Source organism: Marmota marmota, unplaced genomic scaffold (genome assembly GCF_001458135.2).
Source record: "Marmota marmota marmota unplaced genomic scaffold, marMar, whole genome shotgun sequence".
Taxonomy (NCBI): Eukaryota; Metazoa; Chordata; class Mammalia; order Rodentia; family Sciuridae; genus Marmota; species Marmota marmota.
Genome location: NW_026000082.1, coordinates 5,486,318 through 5,512,794, shown reverse-complemented (window position 1 = coordinate 5,512,794; position 26,477 = coordinate 5,486,318). Strand labels below are relative to the sequence as shown.

Below are 26,477 nucleotides of genomic sequence, written 5' to 3'. Positions count from 1 at the left end.
TATGCTCTACATGTAATATTAATAATTAAAATTTCAAATGTGATTATAATATAAATTTGTTTGCATTTCCAATTTTTAGTGCAGGCCTTTGTATTTAATTTTATATATTTTTTTTTCTGAAGGATTCCTCCCTCTAAAATTTTTTGATAAATCATGACTTTTGTTTTTGTCTTTATTACAAGAAAATTTAAAACTGTCATTTTGTCAGACTTAAATAAAAATTTGCCTTTTTACTTTTGTCATTTGAACCCTTAAATAAACATTTTTTTTTTGCTGTAATCATCAAGGTTAAGATTATCTGAAAATTTCAAAATATACATGTTCTTTATAATACTTTCCTAGAATTAAAATCTTGATTTGTTTAAAAGCAGGGAGTCTTTTTTAATAATAAATTAGCATTTCTAGTCTAAAGTCACTTTGTGCAATATCTCCCAGAAAGATTGGTGATACTATATGTCTGTTGCAACAGAAGTAACATTTTCAGTTTAATCACAGTTAAGTGCCGTGAACTTTCGATCTTACTTTCAACTTCTTGCTGAAACATGGTCAAAATTTCAGAGACCTGATTCTAACCCTGTGAAGTCAATGTAAAGTCAGGATCCAGCCTTTCCACAGATTATAAAAGGTTTTAAAATTTTGTTTTAAAGACTTTGTGTGCATTGGTTTTAAAATAATGTTTTGAACTATCTTAAGTCCCCAAAAATGCTTCACATAAAAAATTTTTCCTATGAAATATTTTTTCTTGATTTTTTCTCCCTCATTCCCAAGTACATTATAAATATGCTTTCTTCTAATTCTATGCAATTCTTTTAATTTAGTTGTCATCTAATTTTAAAGCTAAATGTTACTTTATTTTAAATTATTCTATTAAGAAATTAATTTAATTGAGTTAAAAATTTTTAGTTCTAAACTCTGATTATGAAAGAAGAAATCGTTTTAATTTTATAAAGGTGTGCAGGAATCTGTTTTTGCTAATAAAGCCCTTTAGGACCTACCTAATGCATCAGTGCAATAGGAATACAGTACTTTTAACATCAGAGGAAAATGTGTACTTTCAGAAAGCCCTTTTTGAGTTATACAGAGTTATCTCAAGTGTGTGTGCTAAAATATTAGAACTCTGGTACTGAATGGTGTTAGTCTGCATAATCTGTTGCTGCAATACAGAGCTAAATATCAACAGAGCTTGTTACTGTTGTTTGGGTTGCTTTTATATACCAGTTTCAAAATATGTTTTGACACTTTATTATGTTCTGGATCAAGCTTCAGATGTGTGTAATGAAGGATGAAGTCTTTATCAGACTCCAGTGTATAAATAATGGAGAAGAGTGGTTTGCAAACGGTCTGTCTATAAGAGAATGGCTTCTGAAGAGCGTCGAGCTCTGATCTGGCACCAAGCAAAAGCCACTGGAGGTGGAAAAGAAACTGAGAGTCCTCTCAAAAGGCACTGGCTCCTGCCCTGCCCCTGTTTATCTTTCCATCTTTCCTCTTCTCATTTGTTATGTTGTTTCTCTAGTTTCCCATTCTTGGTGTATAGGCTGAACCTTTTAAGAAAGCCGGGCACCCCTGATCCACTTTCCCTCACAGACCCTGTAATGTTTGGCTGTATTTTTATGTTTTTCAGATTCGAGTCAATCTGAAAGTCCCAGCCAGCCAAGTGATGCTGACATTAAGGAACAGCCAGAAAATGGTAAGTTGTGTGGGCTGTGGCTGTTCTATCAGAGTGCACAGCAGCCAGCAGCTGGCCCTGCACCTGGATTCTGGGCTCTGCCCTACAGGCGGCCCACGGCAGGAACAACTTTGAGGATTCAGAAAAACACTCAAGTAGAGATTTCTTTCACAAGGGCAAATTCCTCGCTCCTGGATCACCCTAGCAGCCTGGCAGCCCCACCAGGCAACACAGTCTGGGTACTGTGAGGACCTTAATTCCCAAGAAAGATGATTACTGGCACCTAATTAAACTACGAGAGATGGGGTTGCTTTACCAAATCTGATGCTTTTACAGTGAAAAAGGGGGAACCATGGGTTTTTTCATGTCATTTTAGTTCCCTTTTTCAAGTGACAAATGCAGAATGATCTTACTTAGTGACTTAAAGTCATTCATGGGCAAGTACTATTGAAGTCTTTTAAGACCTCAACCCTTTCCTTGAAGAAATCATCTCTCTACTTTTGAAGGATTTTTCTACTTCAAATTATCAGATGTGTGTAATGAAGGATGAAAGAGTAAGGGTATAGGAGAGTCTGAAGTTCCTCAATTGCACAAATACATCAACTTCCAGTTGCAGAAACTTTATTAAAATAAAATGCCTACTTAACATATACTTTAAGTATAATAAAGACCATCCTGGGTTAGAATTTTAAATTGAGAAAAACATCAGTTTGAATGAAAACAGAAGTGAACTAATAATAGTCCCTTTCCTATGCTAAACATTCTGTGAGGTGCTTTCACAGATACCATCTCATAAAATTCCAAAATGGTGTTCTTAGCTCTGTAATGTTGAATAGGATGTGAAACCTCTCAGGTTATGGATTTATTTCTCTAAACTAGGGTAATATTACATGCCTATGAATGAATTAAATAAGATAACATATGTAACTTGCTTACCATTGCCATTTTTGGTAGACTGTGTCCTAAGAAATATGCTGGCAGCGAGTGGGTATTATTCTTACCACTTTTCTTGTCCTGTAATCCCACCATACTTTGTTTTTCATCTACTTCAAATGTCCTCATTTTCTTGTATCTGTCTTCCTTTTTGTTTTCCTGTAAATTTTTCCACTTTGATTTCCATCTGATCTTTTGGAAAAGATAGGTAAACTGTGGGAGGGAGGACTGAGCTTGCTTACCACATGAGATAGACTATCACTGATTTCTGAGAATATGCTTCATTTCCTGCACCTGTGAAATTCTTTATGATGTCACTGGTCTCTAGCATTAAGTGTAAAATCTCTGGCTCTACTTGTCCCAACCCTGGTATTTTGGTGATATTTTCTTTATCAAATGTGTTTTTTTAGAGCAGGCATTTTTTTTTTTAAAAAGGGGTGGGGGAGACCTCTGAGTGTTGGTTTTCAATGTCATAAATAGCTACATATTATTTTTTTGTTGACATTTTAAAGAGTGGTTTTTATAGACTAGTTTTGTTCTTCATTTTCAACTTGACTTATGGAGGATGGACTGTATTTATACATAATCTTCCTGAGGGTGTGTTCAGAGATACTTGTTTTATTTTCATTTTGAGGACCTCGCAGGCTTAGGGGTGTGCGGTTCACGTATTTTGGTCTGGCTACCCCTCTAGCAGGCCTGAGATTCATCTGTCTTCATAAAATGGCCGACAAGCTGTTCACATGCAAATATAAATTGAGAGCAGGAGAGCCTGGCATGCTTTTCTGGAGCTGCCTGCAATACTGATATTGTGCGTTTTTATTCCAAAAAGCAACCAAGATCAAGCCTGGATTCTTAGGCCAAAGGGATGGCTATACTGGCCAAGTTTGCTTTTAACCCTGGATTACTTGGTGCTACCCCAAGGATTCATGGTACCATTTTGGGGAGATCATGCAAGTTCAAAGAAAGTATTAACATCGAAGGGATAAAGTAACAGATTCCTACCTTTCAAACTTCTATGTATTTCAAAGAAAAAGAAATAGGAACTGCTTTGTCTTGAACAACCTCAGTTGGAGAAATATCAGCATACTCGGTTTCCTCCATCTGCCCCTTGTTGACCTCAGGTGAATTACTGGACAAAAAATTACTTCATTCTCTGTGTCTTCCTTAAAGACACAGAATCCTTAAAGGGAATAAATGAAGATCGGCAAGGTATTTACAGGCCTTAGATGACTGTCTGCTCTTCTGTTGCTTTGAACAAGCCCGTGCTCCCCCTTCTTCATTTCCCCAGGTTGTGAAGATGAGTTCTGTTTGTTTTTGCTTTTGATTTGAAAGCGGGAACTCTTATAGGTATATCAGTAAAGCTCTATGAAGTTTTGGAATCTTGCTGGATGACGAAGTGACAAACTCTGCTCTTCAGATGAAGTGAACACATTACTCCTTCCATATAAATCCATATATGTATGGGAAAATAATCCTTTTATCCCAGCTCTTGAGAAAGGTAATGGGAAACGAATGCTTTTCCCCTAGTAAACCACAGAGACTGAACAGGAAAATGGTAACATGCCGTTCCATCCAAACTGTAAAATGAGGCCATGAAACTTTACCTAAAGTGGATGCAGCTGTTTCTTCCCTGTCCAACTAGTCTTTTTTTTTTTTTTTTCCTGTAGAAATTTTGCTTTCTTTACTTGAAGTTCCTTAAGACCTAACTGTAAAGGAAAACAAATCTTTGTCCAGATTTGTTTTTAAATGGGAATTTCAAGGGAATTATTTGAAGCCCAGATAAAATGTGAGAATCTCTGAAACTCAAAATTGGTACAGTGGTTAAAAATTCTGCCGCTGGAGTCAAACAGACCTATGTAATGTACAGATTAAATAAGTAGCTGTTTAGCTGACGGAGTGAACTTTTTCTCTAATCTCAGTTTTCTTGTAAGATAGAAATACTGAAAGAACCCACCTCCTGAGTACTAAAATGAGAATATGCATGGGCAACAGCACAGTGCCTGGTTCAAATAAGAACCAAGGATAGCCAGGACTACTCTCCAGTTGTAGCTCGTCATAAACATAATGAGCACATATCTTCGGGAGGCCAAAAGCTGGGAGCCTTGGAGTGGAAGAGTATGGTATCAGAAATAAACTAAGACTTTGAGAGACACCATTTGTAGATACCTACTCTGCTCTGAGGGGTCAGAACATAAATTTCCTTCCTAAATCCCCATAATCCCCACAATGCCTCAGCAATATCACTATTCAGTTCTGTCCTTACACTCTGCTTGTCTGCTGTGAGTTTGAGAATTAGTAAACTGCAGTAGTGACTTAGAGGTGCTGGAACCTTCAGAGTGCGCCCTCTAGAAGGAGATTCTAGAAAAAAAAGAAAAGAAAAGAAACCCAGAAACCAAGTAGGATCAGGCTTATTAAAAACTATAAACTGATCATGGAGGATTCATGAAAAAATCATGTAGGATTCATGAAAAAATCCTTTTTTAAAAAAACAAGTCTCATACAGCAGCTAGCTCTTTGCTTTGAACTTAAAAAGGTATCTGGTACTTGCTCAATGAATAAACTTTAAAAATAGATGAATGTGTTGTCATTATCCCCAACTAATTTTTGACTGTCTACTCAATGTTGAGTTACAAAAGTTTTTTAAGAGGAAAAAGGTAAATAAATAAAGAACCTCTGGGAAAGCTGACTGTGTAATTGGGGTGTGGGGAAAACTATACAGACACCTGGGCATAAATATGCCAGAGTTAGGCACAAGGTAGTATGGCCACTGCAGATTAAGGTAAGCTCTCCCGTGAGCAGGTGTGGTCAGCAAATGAATAGTGCCATATTAGTTTATGCTTAATTATCAAAGGGAATGCAATGCAGATGAAGTTCCCAGCTGTGATGAGGATCATTTATTTAATCCTTAGGCTTATTGTCGAAACTTCAACTCTAGCTTTTTAAGAGCTCATGAAGGCTTTACGTCTTAGTTTTTGGACTTAGACTTAGTACATTTATTCAATCCACCTGTGTGGATTCCCATGATGTACTTAGGTGACCATTAAAAATATTTGTGGGACTGAACATTTGAAGCGCTGGCTCGATAGTTATAAGCCCTCTGCACAGTCCTCCAGAGCTTGCATTCTGTGGTGCATCAGGTCAGTCATCAAGGAGGGAAAGCTCACGGAGCAGCCCTCCTACTTCATTCATGCATGCTGCTGCTGCTACTGGTGCTTCTTCTTCTTCTTCTTCTTATTATTATTATTATTAAACCCAGGGGCATTTAACCACTGAACCACATCCCAGTCCTTTTTAGTTTTTATTTTGAGACCGGTTCATGCTAAGTTGCAGAGGCTGACCTCAAACTTGTTATCCTCCTGCCTCAGCCTCCCAAACTGCTGGGATTACAGGCATACCTTTCTGTGCCCAGGTAAGGCATGCTTCTGTAGGGCCAAGCATTTAGTGTGCAAGGCAACAGCACAGGCCAGCGTTGGCACTCTGAATACATGCTCCCCACTGGATCCACCATCATCAGTGAGAGACTGCCCTTAACTAAAAAATGTAAGGTTCCCTTGCAAGGAAGAGAAAAGCTGTGTTCACAGGCATTTACTATCTCTAATAATCTGCTTAGCCAGCCAATAATAAACTTATGTTAGTGGTTTTTAAAGAGTGATGTTTATAATAAGAAACCAAAGTTGGTACTTGGGTTACTTTCTTCTTCTGTTTTAATTGTGTTCATTCCTCCTCATTTGTCTGATAGCTGTGCATATGTTGGTGGCATCAACCTTCAGATGGGCCTTTGCAATCAGTGGAAAGCCATTAATCATGAGGCTTGCCCCAGATTTTTAAAATTTCCAGCTCTACCTGCCAATTTGAAAATCGCTCTAGAATATTGGTTGGATCTAACTTTCATGCTCACTGTCTTTTTTTATGTCATTCCTGTCTTGAATTGTTAAACTCGGTATCATTATTAAATGTTGCCAAATAAACCAGGAATGTTCTTGTATTCAACCATAATTGTCAGTATTTCATTAGTTTTTCATTTAATTCTGTTCTGTGCATATTTTGACTATTTTAATGTTTAAAAAAATAGCTTATAAGGCTACTGACTTCCTGACTTAAGATTTATATGTGTGATTCACTTTGTAGTTTGGGGATGAGATAAGAAAGCTATAAGTCTCTATTTCTCTTTTGGATAAACATTATTTTATCTGATAATATGCTCTTAAAGATGCAGACCCTCTGCTTAATGTTTTAAATTGCTTTTTACTATCTCCTCAAATATATAGTAGATATACTGCAATGTCATATTGTAATATTAATAAACAGTGGGAAGACAGAATAAAATTGATAATTCCAAAATGTAAAAGTCCTCACTGCTGAAGGGACTGCTTGTTTTAGGAGCTGTTTTGATTAATGTGTTATTTTAGTTGGGTCATTTTAAGAATGTCGAAGGCCATGCAGCCTTACAGTTTTCATTTTATTGGGAAAGCAGGAGTGTTCTAGCACCATTGACTTGTAAATATAGTCTATCAATATTTTATAATTTGCATGACTTTCTTTTACAATTACCTAGCAACAGTTATTCTCTGCAGTGTTCTTTCAAAAAACCCTGCAGGGACAGACACAGTAGAGTGACCACCAAAATAGCGGCAATAACAGTAATGATCAATATTCTAAAATATGTAAAGGTCCCAACTCAGGGAGACATTAAAACCTAAATGCCTTCTGGTTTCCAGCTCTGTGTAATTAAATTCTAACTGATGAATTTTCAGCAATGTGATGGAGCCAGTCTCTCTTCTTTAAGAGACAAGGAAACTAGAATGTGGCTTGATCTATAATTTCTGTTTGAAAATAGATGAATCTGTTCTATCAAGTATTGTTAGCAGGTGTGACCCATCATTGTTCAGAGACTCCTTAGAATGGCCTCCAGACAAAGGAACACCTATGAGTCTCGCCTTGTGAAAGATGGGGTATGGGTAAGGCTGAGGGCTTCCCCCATGTGCTTCCACCATGCAATGGAGTATGCTGAGTTTCCACAGTATCCTGGGTAGTTAAGGGGCCTTTGCAACAGAAAAATGGGGACAGGTGAGATTTATAGTAATTTTAAAGAAGTTATTATACCCTAAGATATTATGGGTATTTTTATTTTTGTGTGTGGTACTGGGGATTAAACTCAGGTCCTCACATATACCAGTTTAGCACTTGACCATGGAGCTACATCTCCAGCCCTTTCTATTTTTTATTTTGAGATAGGATCTCACTAAGTTGCTGAGGCTGGTCTTGAACCTGTGACGCTCTTGCCTAAGCCTCCCAAGCAGAGGGATTACAGGCCATTGCTACCACTCCTGGGCTATTGTGGGCATTTTATTGTCCACTCATAGAGGATTACTAGCTGACCAGACTTTAGCATGGTTGACTAGTGACCAAAATAGGGACTGTTTTAAACCCTGTCCCCCTGATTTTCAAGTTCTGAAATGGAGTGGCTAATGATCTATTTTAAAGATCTTCTCCTCCTCCACCTCCAGCCCCTCACATACAAATAAATACTGAGGAAAGAAGAACAAAGTGAGTTTCTTTCTAGTTCTCAAATCCATTTGTGGTTGTGACTCTTGATCCAGACTAGATAGACTCAGGAGTGCTCATTGAATATAACACTCCAAGTAGAGAAATATTTTTATGTGTTTATTTATGGTTTACATGAGATCATACAATTATACCCATAGATCTGGATTCTAAAAATATGAAAATAGGAAGCAATACAATTCATGTGGTATTTGAATCGGGCACAGTAAAGAAATCAAACAAGGAGCCGTCATCAAATCATAGTGCAGTGGAAGGTGCACCTGGTGCTGGCTGCAGCTCCATCTGCCATCACTGTTTTCTCTGTGATCTACGCCTGGTGCCAGTGTGACAGGTCCCTTTGACAACACCACCTTAGAAGGACTACTTCTGAGGGTCACTTTCCCATACTTCCCCATCAATTAAAAATCAGCATGGCGAAATGTCAGGGGGTTACTTGAAGTCAGGAATAATATATGAGCCTTCCTTGCTACAAATAATAGGGTCATTTCTGATTTGATATTTGAATAGGAATGTATTGTTTTTAAGCATGCATATTATTTTTTGGAAGGAGTTATCCATTTGTGGATAATATTAGTAAGCTGAATGTAATATAAATAATTTATTTGGGGATTTGGAGTCCCTAATCCAGATTGATTAGTTGTCTGCTAGAAAAATTCATGTGGCCACAAGGATTTTTGGCACCTTTTCTCCTTCCAGCTTCCTCATTCTTTTTCTCTTCTTCAGGTTTTGCTCAGCTCCTGGCAACTCTGCTCCCCTGGCATGAGCTTGTCGTTAAGGAAATCTACTGGGATGTCTCAAATAGAGGCGGGGGAGGAGTGGTATTTACTGCAGATTACTCTGCTCCATCTCAGTTGTTAATTTCTATACTTGGTTGATTTTAACCCAAAGGGAACAAGGGAGTCTCATATGCCTTATCCGCAGGCATCATATGGAGAATATCCAAAAAGGAGAAGTGTAAAGGATATTGTGGCAAGGCCCAGCAAAACAGGAATAGCCTTCCAACAATCTCTCCATGGAGGAGTCCGTGTTGTCTCAGATCTCTGTAGGTATTTTGCAACCAGAGAGCTTCTCAGCAAGCAGCGCTTGTAAACTCAGAGATGAACAAGAAGAAGCCAAGTCACAGCTTCTGAACAGGTCAAATTAGCAAGAAGAGTTGCATTAAAAGCCTGACACTGAGCATCTGTTTAGGGGAAATCAGTTGTCCAAGTCACTTAAAGACTAGTACCTCAGTTTTCTCATAAGTAATTCAACAGATAATTTTTAAGAATATACTGAGTCTATGGGGAACATGTGTTTGTTGAATGTGTTGAGGGAACACAGAGATGGATCAGGCATCCTGCTCTTAAGGACCTGGCAGTCTAGTAAGAAGGAAAATAAATGGTCATTCATTCATTCAACAGATATTTATCAAGTGCACTGTAAGAACCAGGCATCATTTTAGGCATTTCACTGGGCAAAACATACAAAATCCTGCTTTTACTTGAGCTTACTTTCTCACAGGAGAAGACAGACATAGTCTAACTAATAAACATGCAATATGCCAAGTTATACTAAATGTTATGAAGGGAAACATAGCAAGATGAGGGCATAAAGAGTGGAGAGTGTACTGCTATTCTGCAAGGGTTCAGGAAAGGCCCTTCTGGTCCATTGACATTTGAGCTGAGGCCTGTCTATTCAGTAGTAAATTCTGCTAATATTAGGGACTTTTGTTCTAATAATTATAAAAGGCCTGAGGCATGCTGGAAGACCAGTCATGGGTTGGTCAAGCTTGAGGGGCATGAATGAGGGAGGAGGAGCTGCAGTAGGAGGTAGCAGGAAGTCACACCAAACTGGATCTTATAGGCCAAGGAAAGGACTTGGTAAATCCTTGATATGCTGTGATGTGCTGTACTGAAGAATGTTCATTCCAAAGCCATTCTTTTATTGATGCAGTAGGTATGTCCTGAGCCCCTGAGATGTGAGAGTCACTGTACTAGATACTAAGTATCCCAAGGTAGGCAAGGCAAGGGTAGAGTTCAGGGTGGCATTGTAGACAGAGTCTTAATTCATCATGTTGTTGAGGAGATGGGACTCTCTGGTCTGCCCTTTGCAATATATGTTTGAACACCCTAAAGTTTTCCCTTGTGCATATTTTGCTAACAGCTAGCTGAGTTACTTGTGTGGACTAGTTGGCTTCACATACCCACTCTTGCAAATGATTCCTCTTTCATAATGAAGGTCTAAATTGTTGAGGTTTCAACTTAACCTTGATCTCATGACACCATTGAATTGTTAAGTCCCCAGTTCTCAAGAACATTTACTGTGAAGATTGTTTTTGCTTTTTTAATAGTTGCCAGATTTAGCAAAAGAAAATACAAGATGCCAAGTGAAACTTGAATTTCAAGTAAAAACAATGAATAATCTTTACGTAATATGTAGGATATACTTATGCAAAAAGGTATTTGTTGTTTGTCTAAACAAGTCTTGTATTTTGTCTGGCTACCCGGCCTGGTCCTCCATGCTCTCCCATGAAGGTTACATAGGTAGCAGTAGCAGCAGCATGTAGAAAGGTTTCATTAGTCTGTGATGATTTCATTGATCACAAAGGGTCAAACCACTGGAATCTAACCCACTAAAAATGAAATCTGGAAAGAGTACTCCCAAGTTCCCGTGACTTGGCTGCTTAAATTCCATTCCTCCGGCATCTCCTGGTATCTAGCCCAGTAGTTTTCTTGGAACAATAAGCCACTTGTCAGGTATGGTCAATAGGTACAATACAGAAAGTTGAGAGTCACTCAACCTGTTCGAGTAAGTGTAGAAGCTTAATTAGTGGGATATTAATTGAGTAAGCCATTGGGATGATATGTGAGTCACTCTCCCAAAGCAAGTACAAGGAAGGATGTATAGTCACAACATCTAGTTATTGGCAGACTATTTGCTTCATAAAAAATGATAAAAATAGGAAAAAAAGTCAAATAATAGATCGCTGGGAAATTCCACTTTCAGAGGAGAAGTAGAGAAAAAGTATTCCAGATAAACCTGAAAATCAGAGGTGCTATATTTCTCATGCTCTGTGTGGCATGGAAACCAAGTCATGTGTTCTCATGTGTATTTGACAGTATTTCACTAGAGATGACAAAACTCATCTGAAAATATTAGAGAAATATGGTATGATATTGAACCCTCTACTTTTAAGAAAGAATAATATTCATAGATTTAAGAAAGGTAGTTTTGGAAAATATAGTTAAATTCTATTGGGATTTACAGCCAGATAATGATAAAAATAAAGATTGTTATTTTCATGATAATATATCATACTAGTACATCAGTCTGAGCCCTTGAAGAGTTGTAGGTTCTGATGGGATTAGATGTACAAGAGATATATTGGGGCAACACATTTGAGATGTAATGGGAAGAAGGCAAGAGTAGGCTGGGAGAACCCTCAGACTGCAATGCAGTTCAGACACCTAGTAAAGGAGAGGGGGAAGGCTGGGATTAGGTAGAAAGAATCTCAGACAATAGGGAGCTTATAAGAAAGTTTTGGCCAGGCTGATGAAGATTCCCTGAGCCAAAGTCAACTGTTAGAAGTGTTCAGTGTCCCATAGGAACAGGACTGCATTAGCATCCTCCTCCTCCTCGGTCATCAGCCTGGAGGAAGTGTGGACTTCAAATATGTGCTGGATCCAAAGGAGTGGCAAGTGGGGCTATCAGATAACCGTTATCTTTGTAGCAGATGATCTGAGTGGCTCGTTTTAGGAAGAGATCTATGAGTTCTGTTTTTTATCTTATTTATTCTTAATATAATCCTATGGAGATAGATACTATTAGGTGCCTATTTTCCAGATGAGGACATTAAAACACAAGGAATTTAAATTCCTTGCCTATAATCTAGAGATAGAAAGCTATTCAAACTCATTCCAGCTCCAGAGTCTGGTTGCTTAACCATTACATTGTATTATTATAGAAAGAGTGAAATTCAAACTCTGACTCCTTCTTTTTTAAAAAAATATTTTTTAGTTGTAGATGGACACAATACCTTTATCTATTTTTATGTGGTGCTGAGGATCGAACCCAGTGCCTCACAGGTGCAAGGCAGGCAATGTACCACTGAGTTACACCCCCAGCCCCATTAAAACTTCTTGATTTTACAAATTTAGGCAAATAATTGAAATTCTTGGATCTTTGTTTCCTGGTATCACCTCCCTGGAAAGTGTGTTTTTATTGTTGTTTTCTTATGTGTTCAAACAGTTGTTATCTCTTTTTCCTTCCTCTTGTTTTTCTGTCATCTAGGATTGGCACTCCTCCTTTATTCCTCATCTCATCTCCCTGCATATCTGCCTCAGCTCTATTGTGCCCATATGCTTACTTGTATCCTTAGAATTGTGTATTTGCATGTGTGAATGTTTGCATGTATGTATATACGTAGAAAGTGCCCAGCACATGCAACTGCCTCTGGCAGATACTCAACAGAATGTAGTCAGGCTTCTCTTTCATAACTCCATTGCCTTGTGGATGTGTACCTTGTGCTAGAAGACATCTTGTCCTTGTTTCAATTTTTTTTTGGCAAAATAACATTTTTATGGAAAAATTATTACATTCTTATTTTAATGAACATTCTTTTCTCTTGTTCTACAGTCTCAAATATTGTGAGCATGTGGTTCATTAGTGGCTATTTTTAGTCAATGGACTAAATTTTCATTTGATCTTTCTCCTGGAGGTGGAGAGTATAGAACGAGATTAGTTGTAAGGTATTTATAGCAAATGCCATTATGTTCGTTAGATGGCATAAAACAATTATGGTTGCTAGTAAATTTGAAAGTGTTTCAATTGCAAAAGATGCAGGAATGTAGTTTTATTGAAAACATAAAATGTTTATTTCCAATCCCCATTTTTGTGCAGCACAGTAGAAATTTTTACCTCATCCCTTTCATTTTAGATTTCTGAATTATTTAAAAGAATTGGTTAATTCTCCATTTCAAGTGAGCAAGACAAAGTTCATTAGGATATCTGATTCCTAGCATGTCCCACATCCACAGATCATGTTAACTCCATAGAGAGGTTTATCTTCTTTTAAAATTGCAAATGCTGTCTAAACTGAAAGCTTTTCAATTTAATGCATTGTTACAGCTTTGAACTATAAGGAAGATCCTCATGATAGAAGGGGGGAAATGAGGCACCTTATTGGTTGAGCATTAGCCAGTTCTAAAAGTAGCAACACAGATTCACACGTATGTCCTTTCAGTTATAGTGGGTTTGGTGACCGCTGTCATGAAATGTAAAAAAGGAAACTTTAGCATGAGATTTGACCTTAGCATGGTTCGTTACCAACTTGTAGTCTTTGAAGGAAGCCAAAGGAAAGAAAAATCTGAAAAGAAATTATGCAGCCTTCCCCCTAGAGTAATTATGCAGCCTTCCCCCTAAGGCTACAGAGGCAAAAAGAGTTTTGCTTTTGATTCTATGCTTTCAGACTCACTGGTTCTCTTATCTTTACAGATACCCTATTTGGCAGTTATAGTTTAGATTAATTTAATAAAAGGTGGAGGGAGAGATGGATTATCAATTACTTAATAAGGATGGTATATAGAATACTTTGAGAAATGACACCACGAGAGAAAATTTTTGCAAGGTGTCCTTGATGTTGATTATGAGAGATACAAAAGTCTCTGCTACAGACTGACCTATGACTAAGAGCCTTTAGTTTTCTCTTAGAGAAGTGGAAAGAGAAAAGCAGGTGCCAGTAAGAGCCAGTAAAGATTGATTGTATGTGGGCAGGGGTTGTAGCTCAGTGGTAGAGCGCTTGCTAGCACAAGTGAGTACTGGGTTTGATCCTCAGCACCACATAAAAATAAATAGAATAAGGTATTGTGTCCATCTACAACTGAAAAAAAAAAAGATTGATTGTGTGTAAGGGCTGCCCATCCTCTCTGTTTTCCTTTCATTCATTCTTTCTATGGATATTGTTGAATTCAGATCCATCTAAGCAGAGTTGATAGTGAGGTCAAATGTTGAAGGCAGCTCAAAGTAGATTCACACAGCACTTGTCCACAGAAATTGACGAGGAAAGCCTAATTTGGAATACAGGATCCCTAACAAAGTTTGACAGCTGGATAATATGGAATTGTGTAGAATATGTGAGTTCAGGGGCTCAGACCTCTTTCTGTGTGGATTCTTTCTATGCATGCATAGGAGAGGCAAGAAAATTGATTGTAGTCAAATAATATTGTGCACTACATGCTTGACATCATTTGAGTGTGTTATCTTATCTTGCCATAATAGTTCTAAGAGGTAGAGGGTGAGGAAGAAAAAGCTCAGGGATGCTGAGGCATATGCCCATGGTCAACAACAATTGAGAGGCAAGGTAAAGAGTTGTGTCATCTTTCATGGATGAGCTTTGAGGCCAAATGCAATTATGGATAGTGAAGTGCTTTGGAAAGTTTTAAAAAGCTTTATACGCAACAAATATAATCATCTCAACTAATTTATGTTGTTTGCTTTTCAGTATATTTTCTATATGTCCTGTCCCCCAAACCCAGGAAATTCAAAAACTTAAAGAATAACATGCCTTATAATAACATATAATTATGTCATATAATAATATATAACATACAGTGTACACTAGGTTATAATGTATAATAATATATAATAGTGGTATATAATTATAGAGGTAGTAGTGGAAACAGTTAATTAGTTGAAACTAGATAATTCATCAGTTCTTTTAACTGAACACCAGCAAATGAAACAGTAATATGTTACAATATGCTGGAGTTAAAACCAGTAAGAGAAGATGTGCAGAATTCCACCTTCCCTTTCCTTGAGGTGCTTCACATGCTGTGGAGGGCATATGACCATCTGAAACAGGTCCCCAGAGAGGGAGATGGTATGATGAAGATTTATTTATACATTTAATCATTTATTTAATTTTTCAGTGCCCTGGGTATCAAAACCTAGGGCTTCATGCATGCAAGTCAAGCATTCTACCACTGATCTATACCCCCAGTCTAGACTTAATTATTTATATTTTCTAGAAGATTCAAAATAAATAGAAAAGAAGTCCCAGTGTTTTGTGGGGAGGGGGGGAGTACCATTAATGTGCATTTTGAGGAGACCCCTATTCTATACTGTATACTCTTTGGACAGAAACTAGTGTTTTTGTTTTATTCCAGTGTCTGGCTCTCAATAAATATTTTTGAAGTGAATGGATGAGTAGATGAATGAATCTTGCTCTCAGGAGTTTCAAGTCTTTTAAAGGGAAATAATATATAATCAAAGGTTATTCCCTCTTCCTCCGATTCATCTTTTCTTAATCACTAATATGTGTTAATATATGTGCTAACCCCTAGCCATGTGTGGGAATATACATGAATGAGCTGTAGTACCAGTTCTCATCATGTACAGATTCTAGTGAAGGATGTTTAGACAAGTATTTGAATAAATGTGGCTGTGGACTCCTGGAGGTATTTGGATTGTGTTTGGGGCAGGTGGTGGAGTAGGTGCAAGTGATAAAGGCCAAGCCAGAGGCAGCAATGCTGAGGCTACATGTGTTCACAGAAGAGCTTATTAGGTATTTGAACTGAATTCTGAAGTGTATGGTTGCTCCCAGATGTTAGGGCCTTCTTGTCCTTAGAATTAACTCCAAACCCCCTTGCACAACCCAAGGGAATCTAAAGCACACCCCAGGATTTCTACTTGGTGTTGGGAGTCCTTGCAGCTGTCTTTCCCTCTGGCTCTCAGTTCCCACACCTGCTGACTTGATTTAGTTTACAGATCTCCAAGCCACACAAAATTCTCTTCCACGCCCTGTGCCCCACAGGCTGCATTTTCTCTGTGTTTTCATACTGCACACACACACACACACACACACAGGGATTATGTGTGTCACTGACTTTGGTGAAGGTGTCCCAAAATGGGGTGGGGAGGGTGCACGTAGTTAATGTCTCAGAACACATAAACAACTTCACGTGGATTGTAACCAACTCTTCATAAAAGCACTTACACCAGACTGACTGCAACTGTTGTGGTCCTCTCTCTTCTCTCTTTTTCCTGTCTTCTCTGAGTCTGTCCAGGTTCGTTTAGTGCTAAATGCAGAGGAGTTTCACTATCTCTTTTTTTCTTGAGTTTTGTAAATTTATGTTCTTGGAGATCTCCTTTTCAAAGAAGAAATGTACCATAAGGGTATTTTCCTAATGGACAGATTCTAGTACTCTTGATAAAATAATAAACAAGATTTGCATTTTCTGAATGTGGGAGAGGGAAGATGCAAGATCCTTGTTAAACAAAAGGAACATGCTGAGTAGGGGCCTGGGGGCATTGAGGACCCAGCATGGGAGGCTGCATTTAGTTAAGGCACAGTGTTTAGGAACTGTTTCTAATACACCAGTCGTATCATGTTTAATTCTTGGATGGCCAGTCACCCAGCGTGTTTCCCTTGGAGTGAAGCTTGCTGACTGCCTGGCTGACAGCTAGAAAGCCTCCGTAAATGAGAGATGGAGATGAAATTAAAATGTGACTTCTTTGGCATCCACCTTTCGAACCTAGGCCTTCCCCACTTTACTCTAATTCAATTTAGTAGATGTCAGATGGAAACTAATACAGTTAAAAAGAACTTCATGTAATCTCACTAACATTCTTAGAACATGATGCTCAAGGTTCTGGTCAAGGATATTTGCATTTGCATTTATAGGGTAGTTAGAGCCAGGACTCTATGCGTGTGAAAAGTCCTTGCTTTGAGAATGACATTTCCAAGCTGTCAGCATCTAATGTGCTCAAAGCTCCAACCAAAATGGCCTTTTATTCTGTAAATATTGAAGAGAAAGCTTAGTTAGAATGGCAGTGGTGGATTCACTAGCTAGGTTACTAGCCTTCGGAGCCAGACTCAGAAAAGGCCATTTGTTGAGTTAAAAATTATAATAATTCAAGTCCGAGAGGTGCAATGAGAAAGTATTAAGAGCAGTTAGAATCCCACGTTTTTCTGCTGGCCACTTTGACATTATTTAGCAGTGAGGTCCGTTCAGGGTATCAGCACGTTTCATGCATCTTTATCACTTGGCTGTTCTTATCTCCAATTTCTTACAGTTTACAGTGAACTATAAAACTCTTCACGTTACATTCACTCACTCAACCAATATTTATTTATTAAACATCTGCTGAAGGCCCGAAACTGTTCCAGGTGTCAGTGACAGGACTGAGGAAGCTCAGAGAAGTAAAGCAATGTGCCTCAGATGACACTCAGATTAGCGGTAGGATAGAGGTCCTCCATGTCCAGCCCTTGCGTTTCCACCACATGATTACTCTGCTTTCTTAGACTTACTATTTCTCCAAAATTCAATAAACTGAAATCAAAAAGTTACTTAAAAGGCTATTGAAATCATTTCTTCCACTTAACTTCAAGTTGTGAAGTTTACTCAAGTCATTTGTTTAGAATTTTGTATTCATTTATTGTACTTTTCATATTACATTTATTTGTGTGATTCTTGGAATAATCCTGAAAGGTAGCCATTGGTGGATGATGAACCCCATAAAGGCGAGGACAGTGTCTTTTTCACTCACCATTTTCTCCTTAGCACAGTGCCTATCTCCCCCATACGGTGCATAAATAATGTCTACTGTAAGTGCAGAAGGACTCTACTGTGCTTTACTGTGTCCCTGTTACCTGGTGCACTGTGTGTGCAGCAGAGGTTCTCCACAGAAGCCTGCTGCTGATAAGATGATATCTGATGTTTTCCACGTTCACTGGGCTTCCATTGAGAGCGTGTGGTTCCCAACCCATCTCCTCTGCAGAACCCTGTATCCAGTACTTACATGTCTGCTCAAGCAGCATGAAGCTTTACCTGCTATATTGTGATGTGTTCCTTTGATACCTGGAGGCCCTCAGACTGCTGACACACTGGAGAGTTTTGAAGGAGGGCATGAGAAGTTTGCTGCCAGCCATGGAGGAAAGGGTGGACTTGGTGGGTCTAGGAGGATTTCAGGCTCCACAATGGATAGTCTTCTGTTCTTATCACCACCACCATCCTCATCTGCCCACAGTCAGAAGCTTCCCTAAGAGCAGTACTCAGATGGAATATTTTGTACAAGACAGAGCTGGGTGTCACTCGTCAGAGTGTGGCAGAAATGCTCATCACATGGGAAAGTCGATTGACATCAAAGGATTTTTGCAGTGTGAGAGGTTGAGCAGAGCCAAGGGAGACAAGAGTCAAATAGGAGCCAGCTGCATTAGAGTTTAAGCAAGACCTGTGAAAAGAAAGGCAGGGCCCACCTGGTATTGTTTCCAACATAAATATAGGTCACAGTGTCTGTCTTGTTCTCTTCTATATGGTCTTATGAGATGCAAAATGTGGGTAACGATGAGTTTGATAGTTGCTCTCACTGGAGGAGAATGTTTTTGAAAGGATGTGTGCAGTCCTCCACTTGGAGTTTTGACAGATGCATGATAGAAGAGGATGGGAACCTGGGCCAGAGCCTTGACTCCCATTAGCCCAGCTATGAAATGCTTTCCATGTATTCACACCCGTGGCCTGAGTTCCAGCTTAGTGTGGAATACTTGCCTAGCATGTGTGAGGCCCTGGGTTCAATCCCTAGCAATGCAAAAAACAAAAATAAAGAAATAAAAGGTCTCATCCTGATTTTACTACTTACTAACTGTAACTGACCTTGGGAAAGTGACCTAATCTCTCCACATCTCAGTTTCCTCATCTAAAAAGCAGAGCAGAGATAGAAATGAAGGAATTCCCGATGATCAGGAACTATGACAGTAGCACATTGTATATATGGCTTGATTGCTTATAAAGTGCTTTCAGATACATTTCTTTCTGGTCGCCTGAAAAATACTAGGAGGCTGATGATATACTTTGCATTTTTTTCCACCCAGCAATACACTTTTTCAGGTTGAATGGGAAAAGCTCTTGCATGGGAAATAAGTGTTTCCTTCTGTAGGGGAACATATCTTACTACTTGGATTTACACAATTTCACCTCTGTGCCTGCAGTCCTAAGGATACTGAGAGGTATCATTCCTGTGTTTACTGTGGCACACCACTCTCGCCCTCTACTCAGAACTAGTATGGCAATCCAAGGTGTTCCAAGATAATTTTTTTTTAAAAAGTAAGCACCCACAAATGTCTCAAAGAGTCTAAATAAATACCCACAATTTCTAACAATGATATTCCAGCTAATCCAGAATACATTTGAGTAATCTTTTTAGACTCTGTTAGTATATCCATGTTTGACTTCAGATTGACTCAAGTTTATTTATTCTCAAACTCCCTTAAATCCCCAGACTTTTTTTCTTATTTGCAATGAGCATATTCAATCCCACTGACATTTATATCTGCTTTTAATTGACTTTTCCTTCAGCGTCTCTTTCGGGGGACAGTCAGCTCAGAGACAAAGCAGTCTTAAACCACGAATATTCGTAGTTCTCTAATAGAGACATTTTGTTAGATGCCAGGGGTCCCAAGAACACAGTTGTCTCTTGCGGTTGTTGTTTGTATTTCATAATCTTAAAAGGAAATGTCTGCTTTCTTAAGACACTGGTCTGAAAGGTCTGTTAAGCACAGAATTTCAATACCTGACAATTTCTACTGTATTTTTTAAACAACCATTCTTTTCTTAAAAAAAAAAATTTTTTTTAGTTGTAAGAAGACACAATACTCATCTTAGTTATTTATTTTTATGTGTTGCTGAGGATTGAACCCAGTGCTTCACACGTGGTAGATGAGCACTCTACGACTGAGTTACAACTCCAGCCCCAATTTCTAATATTTTAGAAAGAAGATTTAAGGACCTTCAGAGTTCAGCTCTTATCTCTGCTTTTGAGCCTCCTTTTCTACTCCCTCATCAAAATCCCTGCCCACCCCATACCTGTGTATTCAAGGTACCAACACTCTCTTTTAAAAAGAAAAAAAAATCACCAATTTAATAGAAAGGAAATATCTAATGTTGGAAAGCATGTTTGCCTTTCATGTGTTTTCCTTATTGAACTGAATTCTTTCACTTCCACTTCCCAGTGTGCCCTGCTAGAGGTGCAGTAGAATGGGTATGCTCAGTCATTCCCATGACTGGTTTTTGCTCTCTGGTGCCTTCTGAGGAGGTTCTTACTGACATGTGTGACATAAATTGGTGAGGAAGAGCCTCCTTTGGTTAAATGGCTCATTTATTTCATTGGTCCGATGAAAGTTATATGAACCACAATGAATCACAACAATTACCAGTTTAATTCTTTTTTTCCTCCTGTATTCATTTAAAAGGTTTGCTCTATAAATATAGGACCTGTAGATAAAAGGTTTCTCTCAAAATCACTCTCTTTTCAAGATGTTTTCATTAGTTGGTATTCATTTAAGTGGGTCCTACTCTGCATACCATTAAAGGTGTGTGTAAATGTTTTTATTGGTTTCTTCCCTATCTTCCACTTTTATATTTCCTCTATAAGAGGCAATGCCATTAACCTTAGCAGTGCTGAGTGTGATTGTCTTTCGATCAGCTCCATCATTGCAAACCACTGATCCATAGCTTACATTACTTAAACCACTGGTTCCTAAACAGAAAAATAGCCCCATTACCTGCCTTGGAATGGTGATAGGCTGTCTGAAAAAAATCCTTTCAAAAAGAAGAGTGAGCAGAAATACTCCCGAGATCCTTTGGGAATAGCCCTTTCTTTGATATAAGCATTGCAGTAGTAGTACCTGAGTTTCCTCTTTTAACTCTACATGAAACATTTATTGAGTGCCTGCTGTGTTCAGGGCGCTGTTTAAAGACACATGGGTGATACAAAGATATTTCGGATGCAGTCTGTAAGAGCCAGGCTTTTTTTCTGCAAGTGATGGGCAGGTATGTGCGTAATAATAATGTAGGGTAAATATGCCAAGTGCTGTTAAGAGTGAAATAGACAAGGTGCTTTGAGGTTGTAGAGGAGGAAATGCTTTAATTTGGACTTTGGGGACAGGGAGTGGGAAGTTAGATCTCAACTAATGGAGAAGGAGATGCAGGAGGGTAGAGGGAGAAGCATGTTCCAAATCAATCAGTACCACCAAAGACACAGCAGGGTCTGAAAGTTTATGGCGAGCTCAGAAAATATCCTAGTAGTGTGATTTGACCAGTGCAAGGTAAAAGGAGTAGATCCTAGGAAGGAATGTCCACAAGTCTGCACCTGTGCTGCACTGTCTTCCATATGCCTTGCGGTGTAATCAGGACTATGAGTACACACGTGGCCATGGACTCACTTGTCACTTGAGCTTGAGCCTTAACCCTATCCTAGCATTCAACCAGTCAGAATGTTGCCAGAAAAGCATTGGATCGGGAACCTGGAAAACTGGCTTTCATCCTTGGCTCAGTCACAAATTAGCTATGATATTGTATTAAGTAACTGTTCCTGTCTGAGCCTTGGTTTCCTTTTCTATAAATTAGAGATAATAACAGTACATGCCTTGTGACTGTTAAGAGTTTTAAATGAGATAATGTAGAAAAAGTGTTTAACCCATAGCTAATGTGCAAAAACGAAACAATTTTTAGAAAATATTTTAATACCAAATTGCACTTTATTTTAGTTATTGATAACTTACAGCACACTGGGCAAAAATCTTTCTGTTTGAAGTGGATTTTTTTTTTGTTTTGTATTAATTTGAAAATAAGATCCTATTTATTTCCTTACAAACTTGCTTGTTTGTAGAGCAGGTATTTTGAAATTTTTGAGATCTGAGCTAGTGAAGCTATACTTTCATGCATATCTAAAATAACGATATAATAGAACTCTTGTTCATTGCTTGATAATTGTTCTTGCATTTGTTCCAGTGCTTTTGTAGACGCTGAAAGGACATGATCTTTTCTAGTTACATTCTGAGTGATGAAATTTCTTTCTCTCACAGATTCCCCTCCAATATCTAATGGCTCTAAAGATTCCTCAAGTCACTGTCACAGTTTACTGCCACTGCAGCAATTTTGCATCTTGATCTTTTCATTGATTAGTATTTTACCTTTCTTTCCAATCTTTTGAACTCTCCTCTGAACTTTGAAAAGACTCAAGTGTTGGAAATCTTGAACTGGGTCTGTCTTTGACTATGGAGAAGTGAGTCTAAAACCGACATTCCCCAAATGGGGCCACTGCCTCTTTAATTTTTCTTTTTAACTTAATCTCCAAGTCTGTAGAAGGGAAACTTTCACTTAAAGCCCAACCTTTAAGAAAAGCGTTTTTTTTGTTAAAGGGAAATCTTAATGGGGAGAAATGTTGATAACAAATTTGACAAAAATGTCTGGCAACAGAGACTTCTGCAAGTTTGAAGTGCTTTGTGAAATCTCTGACAGTCCAAATGGAAAATTACTCAGTCTGTTTCCTCAAGATAGACTTGTTTGTATGGCAACTCGAGGTTTAAATGGCAGAACAGTAGGTACACACGTTGTACTTATAAGCTGTGTTTGTATTACAATGCTGTGTTTTTAACCTCGCCTTAGTTTGGAACACAGACTGGTTAATGTCTTCTTTTTTGTGCTTCTTGGATTATTAGTGATTAGCTCAGTTGTATTTAATATCAGAGCAAATAGGCTAGTGCTTCCACTAAGAATATTTCTCATCTCTAAGGCTTTAATTTCTGTTTCATATGAAGAATATTTTAAAATTAGATATTGAATCCCATACTCATGAGATCAAAAGAGTTTTCAAATATGTGAGGGTTCTTGAGTATATTCTTAGTTTGTGGAGTCCCAGCAGGGTCTAGGGAGCTTACACAAACCTCAGTTCCATGAGTAGACCTAGACCTCTCAACAAGCAAACATTTTTAAGGATAACATTTTTTAAAAATTGGGGTGGGAGTGGGATGTAGCTCAGTGGCAGAGCACTAGCTTTGCAAAGGGCTTTGGGTTCAACCCCAGCATCCCACATTCATACACATACACATACACACACCACACACACACACACACACCTACACCTTATTTCCAGTTATTTTGTACATTTCCAGCATTGCCATGCTTACCAATAAAATATAGTTCTTCTTGATCACATTTTATATCCTATGAGCAATAGAATAATAGCTAACATTGATATTGTACCTTGGAGTTTTGCGAAACACTTTCCTATGCATATCTCATGGGGTCTCTTGCAGATCTTCTAATAATAATAACATGATATTCACATTGATCTATGCCTACTTCCCTAGAGTACGAGTGTTAAGCATATTGAATTTTAAAAAATTGACACATAAGAAAAATATTAAGAACACGGCCATTTAGAAATTAAAGCTAAAGAACTCCAAATATTTATTAGATAAAATAATGTTATAGAAAGTCCCTTTGAACATGGATATTTCTAAATGTTTATGGATAGCCCATTGGCTTTGTTGAATTCATTAAAATAATCCTCCGAGATGACTAATCTAGGACAACCAATTTCATTTCTATTGTAATGGTTCTTTTTCATGAAAATATTCTAATATAATATTTCTACTTATCAGCCTTACATACAAATATACATGAGTATATTATATATATGTGTACACATATATATAAACAATTTATATAAACAGTAATGGATATAAGCATAAATGTATATGTAAATATATTTAAAATATTGGTTACTTACAAAATTAGATAATAGTAAAATGGAAAAAATAAGTGAAAAGTGAGTATTGGGAAATGTAGAAATTAAAGTAGAAAGGTAAAATCAGAGAAAAACTTGAGTAAAGACTCTACCATACAATTCTACATGATCAATGACTTTGAGATATAAGTTTGGTTCCAAATTTCCAGATAGCAAAAGGAAAAAGAGAACCATACAGGACTGATTATGTGGTTCTCATTATCCATGAGAAAGTAAAGGCCAGTACCTCAAGGCAAGAGCACTCTCCTTGGCACTTAGTTCTAATATAACTTTCTCACAGAGAACTCAGACAGGGAGACACCAAGGGACACGGTAGCAGTCAGCATGGCCGAAGTAGAGGCAGAAGGTTTGGTAAGAGCTTCTCTTAGGGCCCACCAACTAGAGGCTGAGAACCCAATGCAAATTTGTAACTCAATTAAAATAATTCTGAGTGATCTATGAAGGTAACTTCCTTCTACTATATCAGGAAAACTTTTAAAACTAGAGAATTTTTTTGTTTTTCAATTTATAAAATCTAGGTAAGTAGGTAGGTCTCATCATCTTCAAATGAGTTTAAATATTTCTTACAGCTAGATTTTTGATTAAAGCTGAGCCACAGACAGTTGACATTGATGTTTTTCAAGAACTGATATTTGCTTAAGGACTAGATCCATATCCTTTCCAGAATAAACAAGCAGTTTTGGTCTCAAAGGGTAGAAACTGAAACTCTTAGGAAGACTCTCACCTGGATACAGGGAAAGCAGGTATTTACCCTTGTGCTTACTTTTAAAAAAAATATTTTTATAGGTGCATATAATTATACACAATAGTAGGATTCATTGTTACATATTTGAACACAAATACAACCTGCTTTGGGTAGTTTCATTCCCCAGCACCTCTCCTTTCCTCCTCTTGTGCTTATTTTTAAAGGTACCAAAAAAAAAAAAAATCCTTCTTGAGTATCTTCCCAGTTGCTTAAAGATTCCTTTAGGCATGGATGATGTCTGTTGTTGTTTAAAGAAAAATCAGGTTTAGAATGAGAAGTGTAGGTGGGGCAGGAACATACTGATTAAATTCGTCTCCAAATAGAAATGATTGACTTAGATTTTTGTCTAAAAGCAGTTTCACTCTTAAAGGGGGGTAAAACATGGCTAGGTTTTGTCCAAACCATGTCACCTAGGTACTTGTTGGGGGCACTAAGCCATTGCTGGCATGGTGACCTTTTCTCTGGGTCTTGTTCTTAGTGTTTCTCTGAGAAAGGACTTTCCCATTTATGATATCACTTGGGTACACTACTGTTGCTTAGGACCAAATGTGTTATTAACAGGTGAGACATGGTAGGTGTGAAGCTATGTGTTTTGAAAACAGTTTTCTTTTCATGCAGTGAGTGGAATTCCTCTTGTAACTTTGTTTGTTCCTAAGAGGGAGGTATGGGCTGGTACCTCTAGGGTCCTCTCACCCTACATGGTCCAGAAAAACCCTTGCTCATAGTAGATGCTGTATGAAATGTTGTAATGGTTACAAATTGTGAAGCTGATTATTATGATTCTCTACTATTAAGAACAACATCATGAAAGGAGAGTTTTATTCTCCAAAGACTTAATTCATAGCTGCAGTTATTATTTTAGTGTACAACTTAAGATTGATTTCATCGGAGAGCAACTGGGAGGTCCCAGGACAGTGACTAAGTGGGAATATGCAGCAATGACGAGTGAAAGCTTAGTTTCTAAGAATCTTGTTTTTATGGAAATCCCCTTTAGACTAATGATAGAAAAGAAAACATGTGGTGTGTGTTGGGTAATCATTCTCCAACAGGATGTTTTATTTTTTGTGTTTAGTCTTTGCCCATAGTAACAATTATAATGAATGCATCAAAAATAAAGCATGCAGACCTTGTGACCTGTCTTGTAATCAGCACAAATTAGTTTGGGGGCAGGAAAATACAGCTGCATATTAGTTTTATTAGATGTTCCCAAACATTTTATTGCAATATTTTGGAAAAAAAAAGTTAGCAAACAAAGCTAAGTTTTTAATGTCTTTCCTATTCAATATGAATTTTATTTTTGAAGAATAATTAAATAGAATGTTTATAATTCCTTTGTTCTTAATTCATCAAAATACTGCCTTTTGGGAAAATGATTTTAGTGTAGGAAGATTATTTCTAGTTTCAACAACTTGTTCTTAAAAGGGGAATGTGTCTCTTGTACCCCCTCCCAAGGTTGTCAAACCATAATAATGCTTTTAAAAGTTCAGACCGTTGCCCTTCATTTGGTTTTAATGATATTGAAATGATTTTTTTCTATTCTGATGATCGCAGTTGCTGCTGTTAATTGAATAACTAAATGAGCTGTGCTCTATGTCTGCTTTTTATCTTTCTTAGTCCTTTTTTATTGATGAGGAAACTGAGGCTCAGAGAGATTAAATACCTCATAGAGGCCAGATGGCTTTTAACTGGCAGAACATAAGGATTCTTTCCTCAGCTTTCAGCAAATATTTCTTGAGCCCTGCTTTGTGCCAGACAGCGTTCTAGTTTTATGGGAAACATCAGTGAATAAAATCCCTAAGCCCTGCCCTTCAAGGAGTTTACATTCTAGTTGATGCAGACAGAGAATTAAAACATAAATCAGAAGAATCCATAGTGTATGAGGTGTTGATAATTGCCACAGAGAAAAATTATGAAAGGAAGAATCGTGGGGAGTCAGGAGTGGCTCTTGTCTTAAAGAAGATGGACACTGACACATTACTGAGAAGTTAACATTTGAACTGAGAC

At 37.8% G+C, this 26,477-nt stretch overlaps 1 protein-coding gene across 3 annotated transcripts in view; it reads left to right on the top strand.

Moving 5' to 3' along the window:
- Nfia (nuclear factor I A) overlaps nt 1-26,477 on the top strand; it is a 363,160-nt gene that overhangs the window by 186,488 nt on the left and 150,195 nt on the right. For all 3 annotated transcript variants that reach the window (XM_048815270.1, XM_048815269.1, XM_048815271.1), the window contains exon 3: nt 1,622-1,687. In XM_048815270.1, the coding sequence (XP_048671227.1) occupies nt 1,622-1,687 (66 nt within the window). The remainder of the gene's footprint in view (nt 1-1,621; nt 1,688-26,477) is intronic.